Here is a 12,589-nt window from a genome sequence, read left to right on the forward strand (position 1 = left end):
GCCTTTATCACCAGTTAACATCGCGGTGCAGTACTCTCTGTTCTAGATGATTTCACCAAGGGTAACAATAGTTCACATGCACTCTGTCTGTCTGATGTTGCTTCACAATCTTCACATGTGTTTTGATTTTTCCTTTAAATACCATAGAGTTAGAAGACATTTCCATCTGGCAAAGCGGGGAACAAAGGCTAGCATTTCAAGCTTGCTGGTTATATTTATGCGGCTTCTTTATTTTCAGTGCTGAATGAACTCTGACAAGGACACATTTGAACTGAACTTTGTTGGCCCTGTTAGCAGAACACAACACTTGAGTTCTGTGCACAAATATGTAATTTTAGGCAGCTCTGTGGCTCATGAATCAGTTTTGTTATTTCCCCCCAGCTAGCAGCAGCATGTTCTGGTTGTGGCTGTGCATGCTAAAAAAAACAAAAACAAGTGGGCGTTTGAGAGCAGAATGAAAATATGTGAATGCACAGCTGCCTGAAATTTCATATTCATTTAAACGGGCGTCTTTAAACTTGCTGCGATGGCGTTATACAAGATTAGTTAGAGGTTCGCAGTCCGTGTGCTGTGCGGTCGAGCCGGTGCTTTAACATGAAGCCATACTAACACGACAGCGACCTTATCAGAGGAGCAGTCACACTGTGAGCATGGCTGCACACCCATTAGCATAAATGATAATAGACATTTTGTTTGCCAACACACCTCGAGCTGCCTTGGTGCATTTATACAGAGCAAATGTGATGATTAAGGAGCTGCACAGTAAAATATAAATTATAACCTCTTTGTGCGGAAGCAGATGTGATACTGCCTTATTAAAGTAGACTAATAGTCAGGGTTTTTTTTCCTGTGGTAACATTTGTTTTTGAAGCATGGTTGCTGTAGCTAGAATATACATTTCTGAGAAAAGTGTGCTTGTGTCTTAGAAAAGGATGTGGTGGGTAAACATTAAAAAGCCACAAGATTTGAACTGTTCTGTACAGCGTTGTTACTGGAGGGGCGGTTGTAGTGACTTTAAAATCTGTGTGTAGTTAGCTGTGGCACTGACGGAGTATGTTCAGACCATGTAGTTTGTGCTCAGTCTGTTTTAGCTTTTTTTTCTCCTCTCTTTGAGGTGGCTGTTGGTTTATTTAGTGAAATATACTTAGTTGAAAGCATGAGAAGAGTAGAAAATGTCCTCATTCTTGTTTTCTATGGCTTGTTTTCCATATGAAGGACAAAAACTGACTCCAGAAGAGTTTTTTTGTTTGTTGCTAAGGTGGCTCTTTTCTTATTTGTATACATATTTAGGGTAATAACAGAGCAGGGCAGGTGGGTGGTGGGGGGTGGGGAATGAATAAGGGAATAGGGGTTTCTTCTGTGCAGGAGTGAACTGGAGGTTCATGGTTTTCCCCCATTGCCAAACAACTGCTATGCCTCCCTGGTTTTCACATGTTTACTGAGAGTAAGGGCTATATTGGTCAAGTCCACCCATTTCATCGAGCAATTCATCTGTTCTGCGTTGTTCTTTAAAAGCCACAGATGCCGAGATCCGCTACCTGAAAGCGGTCAGAAGCGAGTCGCGTGATCACCGTTTGGACTTGGCTGTCTCGTGATGTTGCGGTGGAGCTCGTATTTATCTAATAGCTGATTGTATACGACCACATATGTTTGTTTTATAGGCTTTAACTTTGCCTTCTTGTTTTGTCGACCTCAACAGAGATCCGTGATGCAGCGTAACCGACCGATCCCCACCCTCCCCACACACACTCCTCCGCCCCCCCAAAGCAGTGGCATGTTTTGCTCCGTCGGCCGTTTATGGGCTGCAACTCCACCAACCTCCACCAGGCTGCGTCTCGATAACAGAAAGTGTAGCCAACACTGTAGCTGCTCGTTTTATTCTCAGCTGCACTGCTCCTCAGCTTATCGACAGAGTAAACGTACCAAAGCCTTCACCATCCTCGCGCTTCACGGCTCATCACTGTTTCGTACTCTCAGGGTTACCTCTAGCGAGCAGCGCTGTAGTTTGAAATCGACACATTTTTCACCCACGAGTCTCATAAAGCCAAAGCAACTGTTTCGCTTTTATTACTGTCTTGATATTTCTTGTCTGCATCACGTATCTCTGTGAAACATACTGATCTAGGCTATGCAAAAACATGAACTTACTGTTATATGCTGCGACCCCTCCGCTCCTGTTTTACAGTCTCTCTGTCGTTTTGTTTGTGGGCACCAGTACAAGCAATATAACTCTCAGTACTTGTGGCACTGCACTATACTGTAATCTACTTCGGTTGGTCTGTGTTTTATCTATTTGTTTAAGAAAAACTGTTTAAAAAGAAAGAAAAATACTTGTAATGCTACTACAGTGATGTGGGGAGTGTCTATTGAGGGGCTTGAGTTAAAATGCCATTCTAGTTTTTAAATATATATATATATATATGAATATATACACCATTTCCCCTCTTATTGTTTTGGCTTTTTCTCTCTGCTTCCTTCAACCACTAACATTTCTGCTACAAACTTATGGATAAAACACGTTTAGTTGAGTATGCTGAAAGAGTTGATTATATTATTATTATTATTATTTAGTCTGTTTGACACTTTTCTGTCCCTCAACTTTTTATTCTCCATCTTCATGAAATTACAGGCTAAATATGTAAACATTGCCTTTAATCCCCAGTTAATACAGAACCACAGTTTTTTATCTATATCATACACATGAAAGACCTCAACATGGAACACAGTCAGCGTGGATCAGACCAGCCATTATTAGTAATACTTTGCTGAGCCCTCAACACTGTACTGAAAACATTTCAGTGTGATTGTGTCCATCAAACCTGTGAACTGTACTATTTTTTTTTCTCAAACATAGATTATACCAAACAGATGAGAGGCACATGTCTTTGAGCTGTGTCATTTGTCTTTTCTGTTTTGTTTTGTTTTTTTGTTTTTTTTTGCCAAAATGGGAATCATCCACTTTTGAGAGGGAAGGCATCTATTTAAAAAAAAAAGCAACTTGACTCTTTCTACATTGTTTTCCTAATAACTTAAAAAGAAAAGAAAAAAAAGCCAAAATAAGTAACATAGAAAAACAATAAGCACTGACTGACAGACAAAAAATGCTTTGGTTTTGTAAGAAGTCTGCTGTGTACTCTTTGGGTCATCATTTGTATTTTATTTTTTTAATAAAACAAACATTGGCGCACTGCTGATCGACTTTGAGTTTGTCCTTTTTGCAGAATCCCTTTTTCCTCGGGATCAAACAAACCTGAAAGGCTACAAAAGGTTCCCCGTCCCCTCTTGTACCCACATATTAATTTGGAGGATGATCACATGGTTGAGTTAATGCACCTCAGGCATTCAGTCTAAATTATTGATGGGTGTCATTTAGCTGTTAGGGTAACGCACAGCCAGCCTCAAACACTGTGAAACAGGGTTTAGCTGGCACACTTGTGACTCTTTAAAGTTAAAATAGTCAAACGAGTACCAACTGAAAGCTTTAACGATATATAAAGCTCATATTCACACATGATTGCTGAAATTATTGTAATCATGATTAAAGTCTGTTCCCAACCACAGGGTCGGCACACTGAAAATGCAAAAGTTACATATTTAATTCATACCACAGAACAGGCAAGTATTCAACACAGTTTATGCATATTTTAACCAAATCATTTGTATAAGGGTGGTGTGAGTGTGTGTGTATGCTCTTCCTGTCTGATCCTCTGGCTGTATTTGCTTAGTGTATTGAATGGTATGTTGAAGTCCTCATTTGCATGCCTGTCTGTAGCATAAACTGTGCTGGTGTCTGTCCTGTTGCCATTTTTCTTCAGTCATTTATTTCCATTTTGACACCTTCAAGATCATTTTAAATGTTTCACAAAGTTTCTAAATGCTTAATTATATGTTCATGAATGAAACTGATTCATTGAAATGAATTCAGTTCACAAATTTGCAACCAAATTGACATCCCGGCATGTGCCAACAAACCCCAGTCACATTAAGGCATCAGACCTCCCCACTGATGTTATGATGTTCTATCATTTAGAACAGACTTTGAAATTATATATTAAATTATAGCTGAATCACTATGAATTAAAGCCAATACAGTTTCTATACCAGAGCTCTGAATTGGAAAGTAACCCATACCGTAGCAACTTGCCCTTCAAGTTTTTTGCATTGATCGGTGTCATGAGGAGGAATAAACTTAAACAGACATAAACTTTGACCCATCTCAGCGTCCTGGTGGTGTATAGCTCTATAGAGAAGGCAGATTGTAGCCAGTCACCTTTTTGGCAAAACTGATAACACGCTGCAGCCTTCCTTAGTCCCTGGCGTTTGTAGTGCATCTTCTGCTGTGCATTCTTGATGAGGAAGCTGATTTTTAGCTCCTGATTTAAATTCTGGCAGATGGTGGTTCCCAGGAAGTGGAAAGATTTCACTGTCAACTGGGCAGCGATATAGAGAGATGAAGTCTGTAGGCGCTGGTAGTAATCCACAATCACCTCCACTGTTTTGACAGCACTAAGCTCCAGGTTGTTGTATTTACAACAGATCACCATATTAAGCCTTAAGGGGAACCAGTGCTGACAGACGGAGAGCCCATCATATGTCTGGCAGTTTCACATGCTTCTGCCTCCTATCAGGCAGGAAGTCAGCAATGCAGCTGCAGGAACATTCAACTGGGACGGCTTGTCCTGCATGATGGTGTTGGAAGTGGAAATAGTCCATGAAGTAACCTGGAAAGAGTTCCTGTAAAGTTCAGGTGCTGGAGAATAAAGTGCAGTGCCATGTTAACTGCATACTCATGGAGATCATCTACCAGCACGCTGGCTTTATAGGCAAACTACAGGGGGTCTGAGATGGGGTCAGGGAGATATGACAGCAAAAGGTCTGTAGTCATTAAGGTTTATGATCCTTGATTTTTAGATACCTGGAGAATATTGGTGTGTAAAGAAACCCTCCTACAGTCAGAAATAAAATAGAAAAAAAGGAAAAATGGGTTTTCTGTGCCCCAGCTACAGACATGTGTAAATAGTACGGTAAAAGGATGGGCTCTTTTATAGTGCTTTTTTACTCGAGCACTCCAAGCACTTTATACAACTTGCCTCATTCACATAAGAACTTTTTCTAGACCTAAGAGCTTTCTATCTAACATTCACACTTGATGACACACTCCACCTCCTGAGCCACCCCAAGCTTACCGCACCTGGTACTCCTAGGCAGTCTCCCATCAAAGTACAAACCAGGCCTAAATCTGGTTGGGGAGGTACAGCGAGTCATCTGCTAACACTGGAAAATTGTGCCGCGTCCCAAAGTATCCTTGGGTATCCTGCTATCTGATGCATCCATTGGAGTGTGAATGTTAGAAAGCTCTTAGAAAGCACTATACAAGAACCACTTCATTTATCATTTAGCTTCTGAGATTGGGCGTGTTCAGGGTGGCATAGCCGTAAACAATGACAATAGTAGGGCTCTATTCATAAATGTGTAAAAACCTTAAAATGCAGTGAGCCATCGTAACAGTGCTCACTACCCTCCATGACATTAAATACATCAAACAGTTCAGGACACAGAAGCAAGATAAAAACTGCTAAATTTATTGTAAATCCTAAGTCACTGACTGCATACATGAGGCACAGTTTCATAAAAAAACATTTAAAAAACATAAATAAGGTAGTGCGGTGGATAAAGTGGTTACAGCAGCGGTCCTCAACCCCCGGGCCTCGGAGTCGTTTGGTACCGGGCCGCGAGAGTTGAAGCTCAGGTGTGAAATGTATGGTTTTCAGGGTTTTTATCGGTTTTCAGCGTTATTTTGTTATTGTTTTTATCGTTAACTCGGTTTTCCTGGGTCTTTTCACGTGTGTTATGAATAAATCTTTTTTTCGGTACCGGTACTAGTTTTATTTTGTTGTATTTATCCGCGACACCTTAAAGGCCGGTCCGTGAAAATATTCTCGGGCATAAACCGGTCCGTGGCGCAAAAAAGGTTGGGGACCGCTGGGTTACAGAAACAAATGAAGTTTCCAAAGACTGCACAATAAATAAAAAGCACCACCTAAGAGATATGATGACGTGTGGTGTAAATGAGAGGGTGGAGTCAGGAAGGGTGTGACGTGCTAAATAGAAAAAGAGAAGTGGCTGAAAGAACCATCTTCTTATAAAAGAAAACAAACATAAAATAGCAGTAGTGAAAATAAAAAAACATTTTTTTAAATGCGCACACAGACTAGGGTAAAGGTATGAAATATAAATAAACGTTGTGACAAAGCAACTGACTTAAATTGATAATTTCCCTGAAACACACCGATCGCTGCCATTGACACATGCTATGTGTAGATAGAACGGCTAAAAGCTCACACATGATGTTAACAAAGCAGATCACAGACTAACCCACACAAACGCCAGGCATGCTAAAACAACAATAAGAATAAAGAGCACATAATACAGCACAGTATAAACTGAGAGGCTTTTCTAATGCAAAGAAGCGGATCAGTGGCTTTTGCTAATTTGGTTAGCGCCTTGTACTGCAGGTAGTTAATGGACTTGCAAGCAGGAACACATCAGCTTACTTAAGTAGATTTCTTAAAGCTGCAAAATCAACATCAGTGATGTGAAAACCAGTGAAAAAAATATCCTCCAAATCCAGCAAACAGTACCAAAACACAAAAAAATAGCTGCTCATGAGAAGTCAGTGACGGTGCCGCACATCTGCTTTGTATCAGGTACAGAGGTGGAGATGGTAAGGCCGAGTTGGTGCGCGTCAAGGGGGGGGGGGGGGCGACGACAAAGTGTGAATTGAGATCCTCCTATTGGTTCATGGCTACTGATGGCAAAGTTGTAGTATGGCTTTTTGTGCAGCAGGGAATACATCCACTCCACTTCCTGTCAAACTGAGTTGTCCTCGGGATTTAAAAAAAACTAAACAAAAACAAACCAGTGCCAGCTGACAGCAGCGTCTCACTTTCAGTGCAGTTGTGTCCGCGGACCACGATAGCTTTTACAATCGCTGTCTGCTTTGTTGTTGTCCTCAGTAGAAGCGCTTGCGTCTGTTCTCATTCCAGTGGCTGTACACCACCAGGCCGATAACGATGAGGAAGATGCACCCCAGCATGGAGAAGAGCACGGTGAAGAAAATGGCTATTCCGCTCATCCCCTCATCACTCTGACCCACTGAAAGAGAGCACAGCAGTGAGCGAAAAGCACACCCTCTGATGGAAACTCCACTAAGTGATGCGTGACTGTGTTATCTCACATCTGATGAGCTCCATGTTGTCTACACTGGGTATGGTTATTACGTCTTCTTCCTCCTCTTCTTCCTTTTTGCTCCGCAGCACCGTCAGTTGGTAGAGTTTCATAGAAATTATATCATGGTTATCTATTAAGTAAGAATCAGCAAATGGAAATGTGAAAAAGTTAAACAGAAACCCAGAGATTAGAAGCTAATATGGAGTTCTAGGAATCTTCTTGCACTATAATTCAGCTCAAGTGAAGCTGGCGTTGTGAATCGATGGTGAGATCATTATTTTCACGACTAAACTGCTGACTTAAAGGTTAAAATCCCAGCTCGCAGCGCTAAATATTCACAGCCCTGAGGCCATAATTTAGAGTTTTAATATCTGAGTAGAGTGTCCTGTTACACAAGGCCAGATAACGACAATAAACAGCATCTAGTTTCTTTTTTCTTCATATTTTTACGTTTCCTAATCTCATTTTTACTACAGTTTTACAAAATATACTCTTGTCTGCATGATGGTGGCGTGGGAACTGACAGGTCTGCTACTTGGTGTTAGACTGTGATGATCAAATGTTTCCCTAATTCTTTGCAGAAGTGGATTTTCACATTTAAACTTCTTCTTTTTCCAGCTGCTCCCTTTATAGTTCACCACAGCAGATCTGTCTCCATCTCTACCATCCTCTCCTCACACACCAACCCTCTGCATGTCGGCCTTCACTGCATCCGTTAACCTCCTCTGTGGTGTCTGTTTTTTTGTGTTTCCGTCTCTTTTTTGAATCCATTATTCTCAGAGTGTTCACTGAGTTTTTTCTGTCTGTCTCTCCCTATGTTTTTCCTTTATTAAATAAAGGCTCGATTTCACTTCATTCCATTGTTTCTGCGTCTTGCAGTTGGCTCAACGCCACACATGACCTCTAAAGCACACAACAACAGTTTTAAAAGATAAAGCTAAAACCAGCCATTGCATTACTCTGCACTTGTTTACCTGAGAGATCTCCAGTGATTGCTGAAGCGCCAAAATAATAGCCTTGTGGCAACCGCACGCCAGGTAGGTCCAGGCAGTCCCTCCATTCATGCTGCCCGTCGATATCTATCATCACCTGGGCGACACATTTCCATTTACTTCTAAGGTTCACCACTTAGAATGAACTTATATGATACAAGCTGCTTTTTCCTGCACGCCAAAATGATTTAAAGGCTGTGTCTCTCACCGTGAGCCTGCGGCGGACGTATCGGATGAAGAGGAAGCTATCGTGCTTGAGGTTGCGCACCATGGCGTTGCAGCCACCCAGCTCTGTGGGCCGGCCATCCCGCTCGTGGTCGTAGCTGATGGTGCCATTCCCCACCATTGCCAGGACGAAGGGGAAGATCCTCTTGTGGTCACAGGAGGAAAAGCAGAGAGGGAACAGGGCATTTTAGCAAGAGTGAATCCACATTAGTATGACTACAGTGACAGCAGCAAGCTGGGAAAAAGAAAAAGGGCTAAAGGAGAAGAAAAAATAATAAAATGGAGAACAATTAGGACATGCAGGCTCACTTCCTATTATGTGATTGTTTTGTGTAATTTCATAACATTTTATTAAGTATGACCCAGCTGTAACCACAAACAAACCACGGGGGGAGGGGAGAAAAAGGGTTAAACGAGAGTGGAGGCCGGATCATAGGGAGAGGGTCAGATGTTAAAAACACTGGTTACCTGTGTGCGAGGAGTGTATCTCTTCTTCTGCGCCTGTATCCAATTGTGTGCACAAAAGAAGAAAAATACAGCCCCTTTTACATAAACTGTTAATCCCACAGTGCACCCACACAGTAATCAGAACCACAGCAGCGCACCTCTATGTGTTTCTCCTCATTGGGGTATGTGTCCACAAAAACGCCCAAGCCGGTGAAGTTGTCCTTATTTCCAAAAACAGGCCCTGGAAAAGGATTTAAAGACAGTGCTGGTAACATATAAACACTAGTTCTTGTAGTTTATTTAGCACCATGGTTGGGTTTAAATTACATCCTGTAGTGCTTACCTTTCTGCATGCGTTCCTTCGTGTACCAAATGGCCAACCCGTCACCGTTCAGGTTCTTCTTTCCTTGCCCGTGAATTTTAAAGTGCACCTGCACCTCCCAGTCCTTCAGATGGCAGGGCTAAAACACAACAAGTCCAATAAGCTACAGAAGTATAAGTTAAAAGTCTTTGGTAGGCCTAGTACTGTTCCACAGTCTGGTTTCCTTTTGAGTAAATAATGTTTCACTGCCTGCTACATTTGATATAGAGCTTTATTAGGTGTAGGTGAGGTGACTGCATGGACAACACTTAAGGATGGGTTGAGGTCAAGCTAAGAGGAAAGGAAAATAGAAGCAGACTTCATCATTTTAGCGAGTCTACTAAGATTGAGGTAGCTGCATGAGGTTTTTAACCCAACCACAGTCACAAGCAGCAGACGGTGAGGATGTTTGTTTACCAGTGTGAGATAAAATCAGCAAGGTTAAAGTAAAGATGATAGTGGGCAAGCAGTCAAGCTTCTTACTGTAATGAACCACATCTAACCAATTCTTAAAACCAAATATTACCATCATATTGTGACTGAGCATAACAATGTCAAAAGCCCATTTTTTAAAGTCAAAACAGTTCCAGAACAAAACAACTTAAACTGAAAACGTAGTAAAGCCTCGCTCACTGAAGACAGGCTGTGGTTATCAGCCAGTTCGTGTCAGTGTACAGCAGCTCTTATCACGACCACACAGTCATTGCATGCATTTGTACAATAACTATAGGTCTAAACCTTCAATGTTTCTTGCAGCAACTACTGAAAGTGGAAGAAACATTTGTGCTTTACTATGGAGCAGGGGTGTGAAACATAAGGCCCACGGGTCAGAATTGGCCCAGCAATGACTCCAATCTGGCCCACTCTTTGGAAAATGTAAAGGAGGGCATACATTTAACTGTATTTTCGTAAATTTTACAGCTGATGAAAACTGCACCCAAAGTCTTTCATACTACACACAAGTAAGAGAAAAACAATTAAACAACAGAATAGACAACAGAAATTTATGTTTTTACAATGTCTTCACAATAAAATAATAATAGTAATACGTGAGAGCGGATGTTGAAATTACACTTCTTTTTCTTATAGCGAGATATAGCGATTTTTACTAGTCCGGCCCACTTAAGATCACAGTGCACTGTAGGTGGCCTCTGGTGTAAAATGAGTTTGACATCCCTGCTTTAGACAAATCTAGCAAAACATTTTCATGACTGGGTACTTTTGGATGCTCCCTTACTTCACCACAAAGTATGGATCTGCATATTGGCATGACAGTATGACAATCATTAGCTCTCACACATCTCTCATTTCTAACCATAGTATATCTTGCTTATTTACCATGTAGTAATAATCAGGATTTACTGCAGGGCTGGGGTGTTAGCCTGCGTTGCTGTAGCTAAGTAAACCTTATAAACAGGAAACAGAGTGCACGAGTCTGTTTAACTTCATCAGGCAACACAGTGGAAATTACCCTGCAGGATTTCAAACTAACCCTCACCTCTCCATCTGCAGCTTGTGTCTCTGGCTCTTACTGTAAATGTAAATACAGAGGTAGCTCTACTCTTTTTTATTTGAACCTGCTGTTACAAGTACAGCTGAAACGACACAATATATTGCCAAAGGTATTGGGTCGTCTGTCTTCACACACATATGAACTTGGGTGACATCCCATTTTTAATCCATAGGGGTTTAATATGATTTCGGCCCAGCTGTTGCAGCTTTAACAGCCTTTACTCTTCTGTGAAGGTTTTCTACAAGGTTTAGGAGTGTTTATGGGAATTTCTGGTCATTCGTCCAGAAGCTCGTTTGTGAGCTCAGACACTGATTTTTGCACAAGAAGGCCTGGCTCACAGTTCCCCCTCTAATTCACCCCAAAGGTCATCTACTGGGTTGAGGTCAGGACTCTGCGCAGGCCAGTCAAGTTCATCCAGACCACACTCGTTCGTCTTCATGGACCTCGCTTTATCCACTGGTGTGCAGTCACGTTCCCACAAAGCTGGGAGCATGATATAGTTCAAAATGGATTGGTATGATGAAGCATTAAGAGTTCCTTTCACTGGAAATAACTCCTGAAAAACAACCCCACACCATAATCGCCCCTCCACCAACCTTTATACCTGGCCCAATACAGTCCGACAATCACCGTTCTCCTGGAAACAGCCAAACCCAGAATCGGATTACCATCGGATTACCAGACTCCACTGTTCTGGAGTCCAGTGGCAGCGTGCTTTACACCACTGCATCCGACACTTAGCATCGAGTTAGATGATGAAAAGTGATTGTAACTTTTTTTTAAGCACCTAAAGCAGTTAAGTCAAGGAAATAACTCAGTCACCAGACTTGCTGCTCATGCAGTATACTGGGAGTATGCAAACGTGTACACAGTGCAGCCTTTACTCACAATGCGGCTCCATATCGCCCCCTGTCTGCTCTGCATGTCAGGTGTCAGGCGCACCTGCTCGGTGGTTACCATGGCATCGCCCATCAGCTCCCAGTGGGAGGAGCTTGAGGAGCCCACACCTGGTAAAACAATCAGCACCCATTATAATGACAGCAAAACACAGCTCACTGAGCCTGAGATCAAAGTGCTTTGTCAGTGAGTGGGAGGGGGACACGCGCATGAAAGATAAGAAAGCACAAAATATATACCGAGTATGTCACTATGACAATGCCACTAGACGAGTTGCGTGAGAAATAGAGTGATTTCATCTCAGAAAAGCGGCTAGTGCGTGCACGAGTTCATGAGTGAGTACATTATTCTGGAAATATCTGTCCTCGCCCCTCAGCCCGCGCCCCCTCCTGTACCACAGGTACCTTGGTAAGGCTTGGAAAGGGAATGCTCCCGCTTCAGGAACTCCTCCATTTCGTGGTCATCGTCGGCAAAACACAGGCTTAGAGTAACAACCAGAAAAGCGATTGTCCAGCGAAATTTCAAAGGCATTTTCTTCCCTTTGCATGTAAAACCGAGCAGTAATTTGGAGCCACTGTAGAGACTGCTGCTGCTGGCGGCGGCCATCGTTGCTCTAAACCCAGCCCACTGAACCGTCACCTTCACTCCCATTGGTCCGCTGGGTTGCATGGCTCGTGACCATTGCTCGGTTTAGCTGTCAATCAAAAGAAATGGTTTTGACACGCTATAGGACTATACAGTTGTTTTAAATAATTAACGGGATCGTATACTGTGGAAATATTATTCTGATCGTCACATTTAAGCTTCAAAGACTTCACTTCACAAGACTTCACAGCATTCGGGAGACCTTTATGCATTAAAGTGCTTACTTTGTGCATTATTTGACTGTAGAAATATATTTATTCATATTAGAAAAGGCCGAAA

The 12,589-nt window shown here is 42.1% G+C and overlaps 1 protein-coding gene across 2 annotated transcripts; it reads right to left on the reverse strand.

Annotated features, from left to right (window-relative positions):
* Positions 1-5,561: 5,561 nt before the first annotated feature.
* lman2la (lectin, mannose-binding 2-like a) lies at positions 5,562-12,288 on the reverse strand. 2 transcript variants are annotated; one of them, XM_026173771.2, is made up of 9 exons: positions 12,070-12,288; positions 11,657-11,775; positions 9,238-9,355; positions 9,053-9,135; positions 8,916-8,948; positions 8,431-8,592; positions 8,205-8,319; positions 7,238-7,360; positions 5,562-7,155 (listed from the first exon to the last, which is right to left on the reverse strand). In XM_026173771.2, exons 1-9 carry the CDS (start codon positions 12,269-12,271, stop codon positions 7,013-7,015), a joined length of 1,098 nt encoding a protein of 365 aa, XP_026029556.2. In that variant the 5' UTR covers positions 12,272-12,288; the 3' UTR covers positions 5,562-7,012. The 2 variants fall into 2 exon arrangements, with proteins under 2 accessions (XP_026029556.2, XP_026029557.2); XM_026173772.2 differs by lacking the exon at positions 8,916-8,948 and having other exon boundaries at positions 12,070-12,281.
* Positions 12,289-12,589: the final 301 nt, after the last annotated feature.

This window comes from Astatotilapia calliptera, chromosome 7, assembly GCF_964374335.1.
Source record: "Astatotilapia calliptera chromosome 7, fAstCal68.1, whole genome shotgun sequence".
NCBI lineage: Eukaryota > Metazoa > Chordata > Actinopteri > Cichliformes > Cichlidae > Astatotilapia > Astatotilapia calliptera.

What these genes read in the sequence shown, in the direction of transcription:
- lman2la (XM_026173771.2), bottom strand. Translation starts at nt 12,271, where the DNA reads ATGGCCGCCGCCAGCAGCAGCAGTCTCTACAGTGGCTCCAAATTACTG. An exon ending in ACGTCCGCCGCAGGCTCACG is followed by an intron (nt 8,320 to 8,430) that starts GTGAGAGACACA and finishes TGTGTCGCCCAG; the next exon opens with GTGATGATAGATATCGACGG. An exon ending in AATCACTGGAGATCTCTCAG is followed by an intron (nt 7,361 to 8,204) that starts GTAAACAAGTGC and finishes CTTACTTAATAG; the next exon opens with ATAACCATGATATAATTTCT.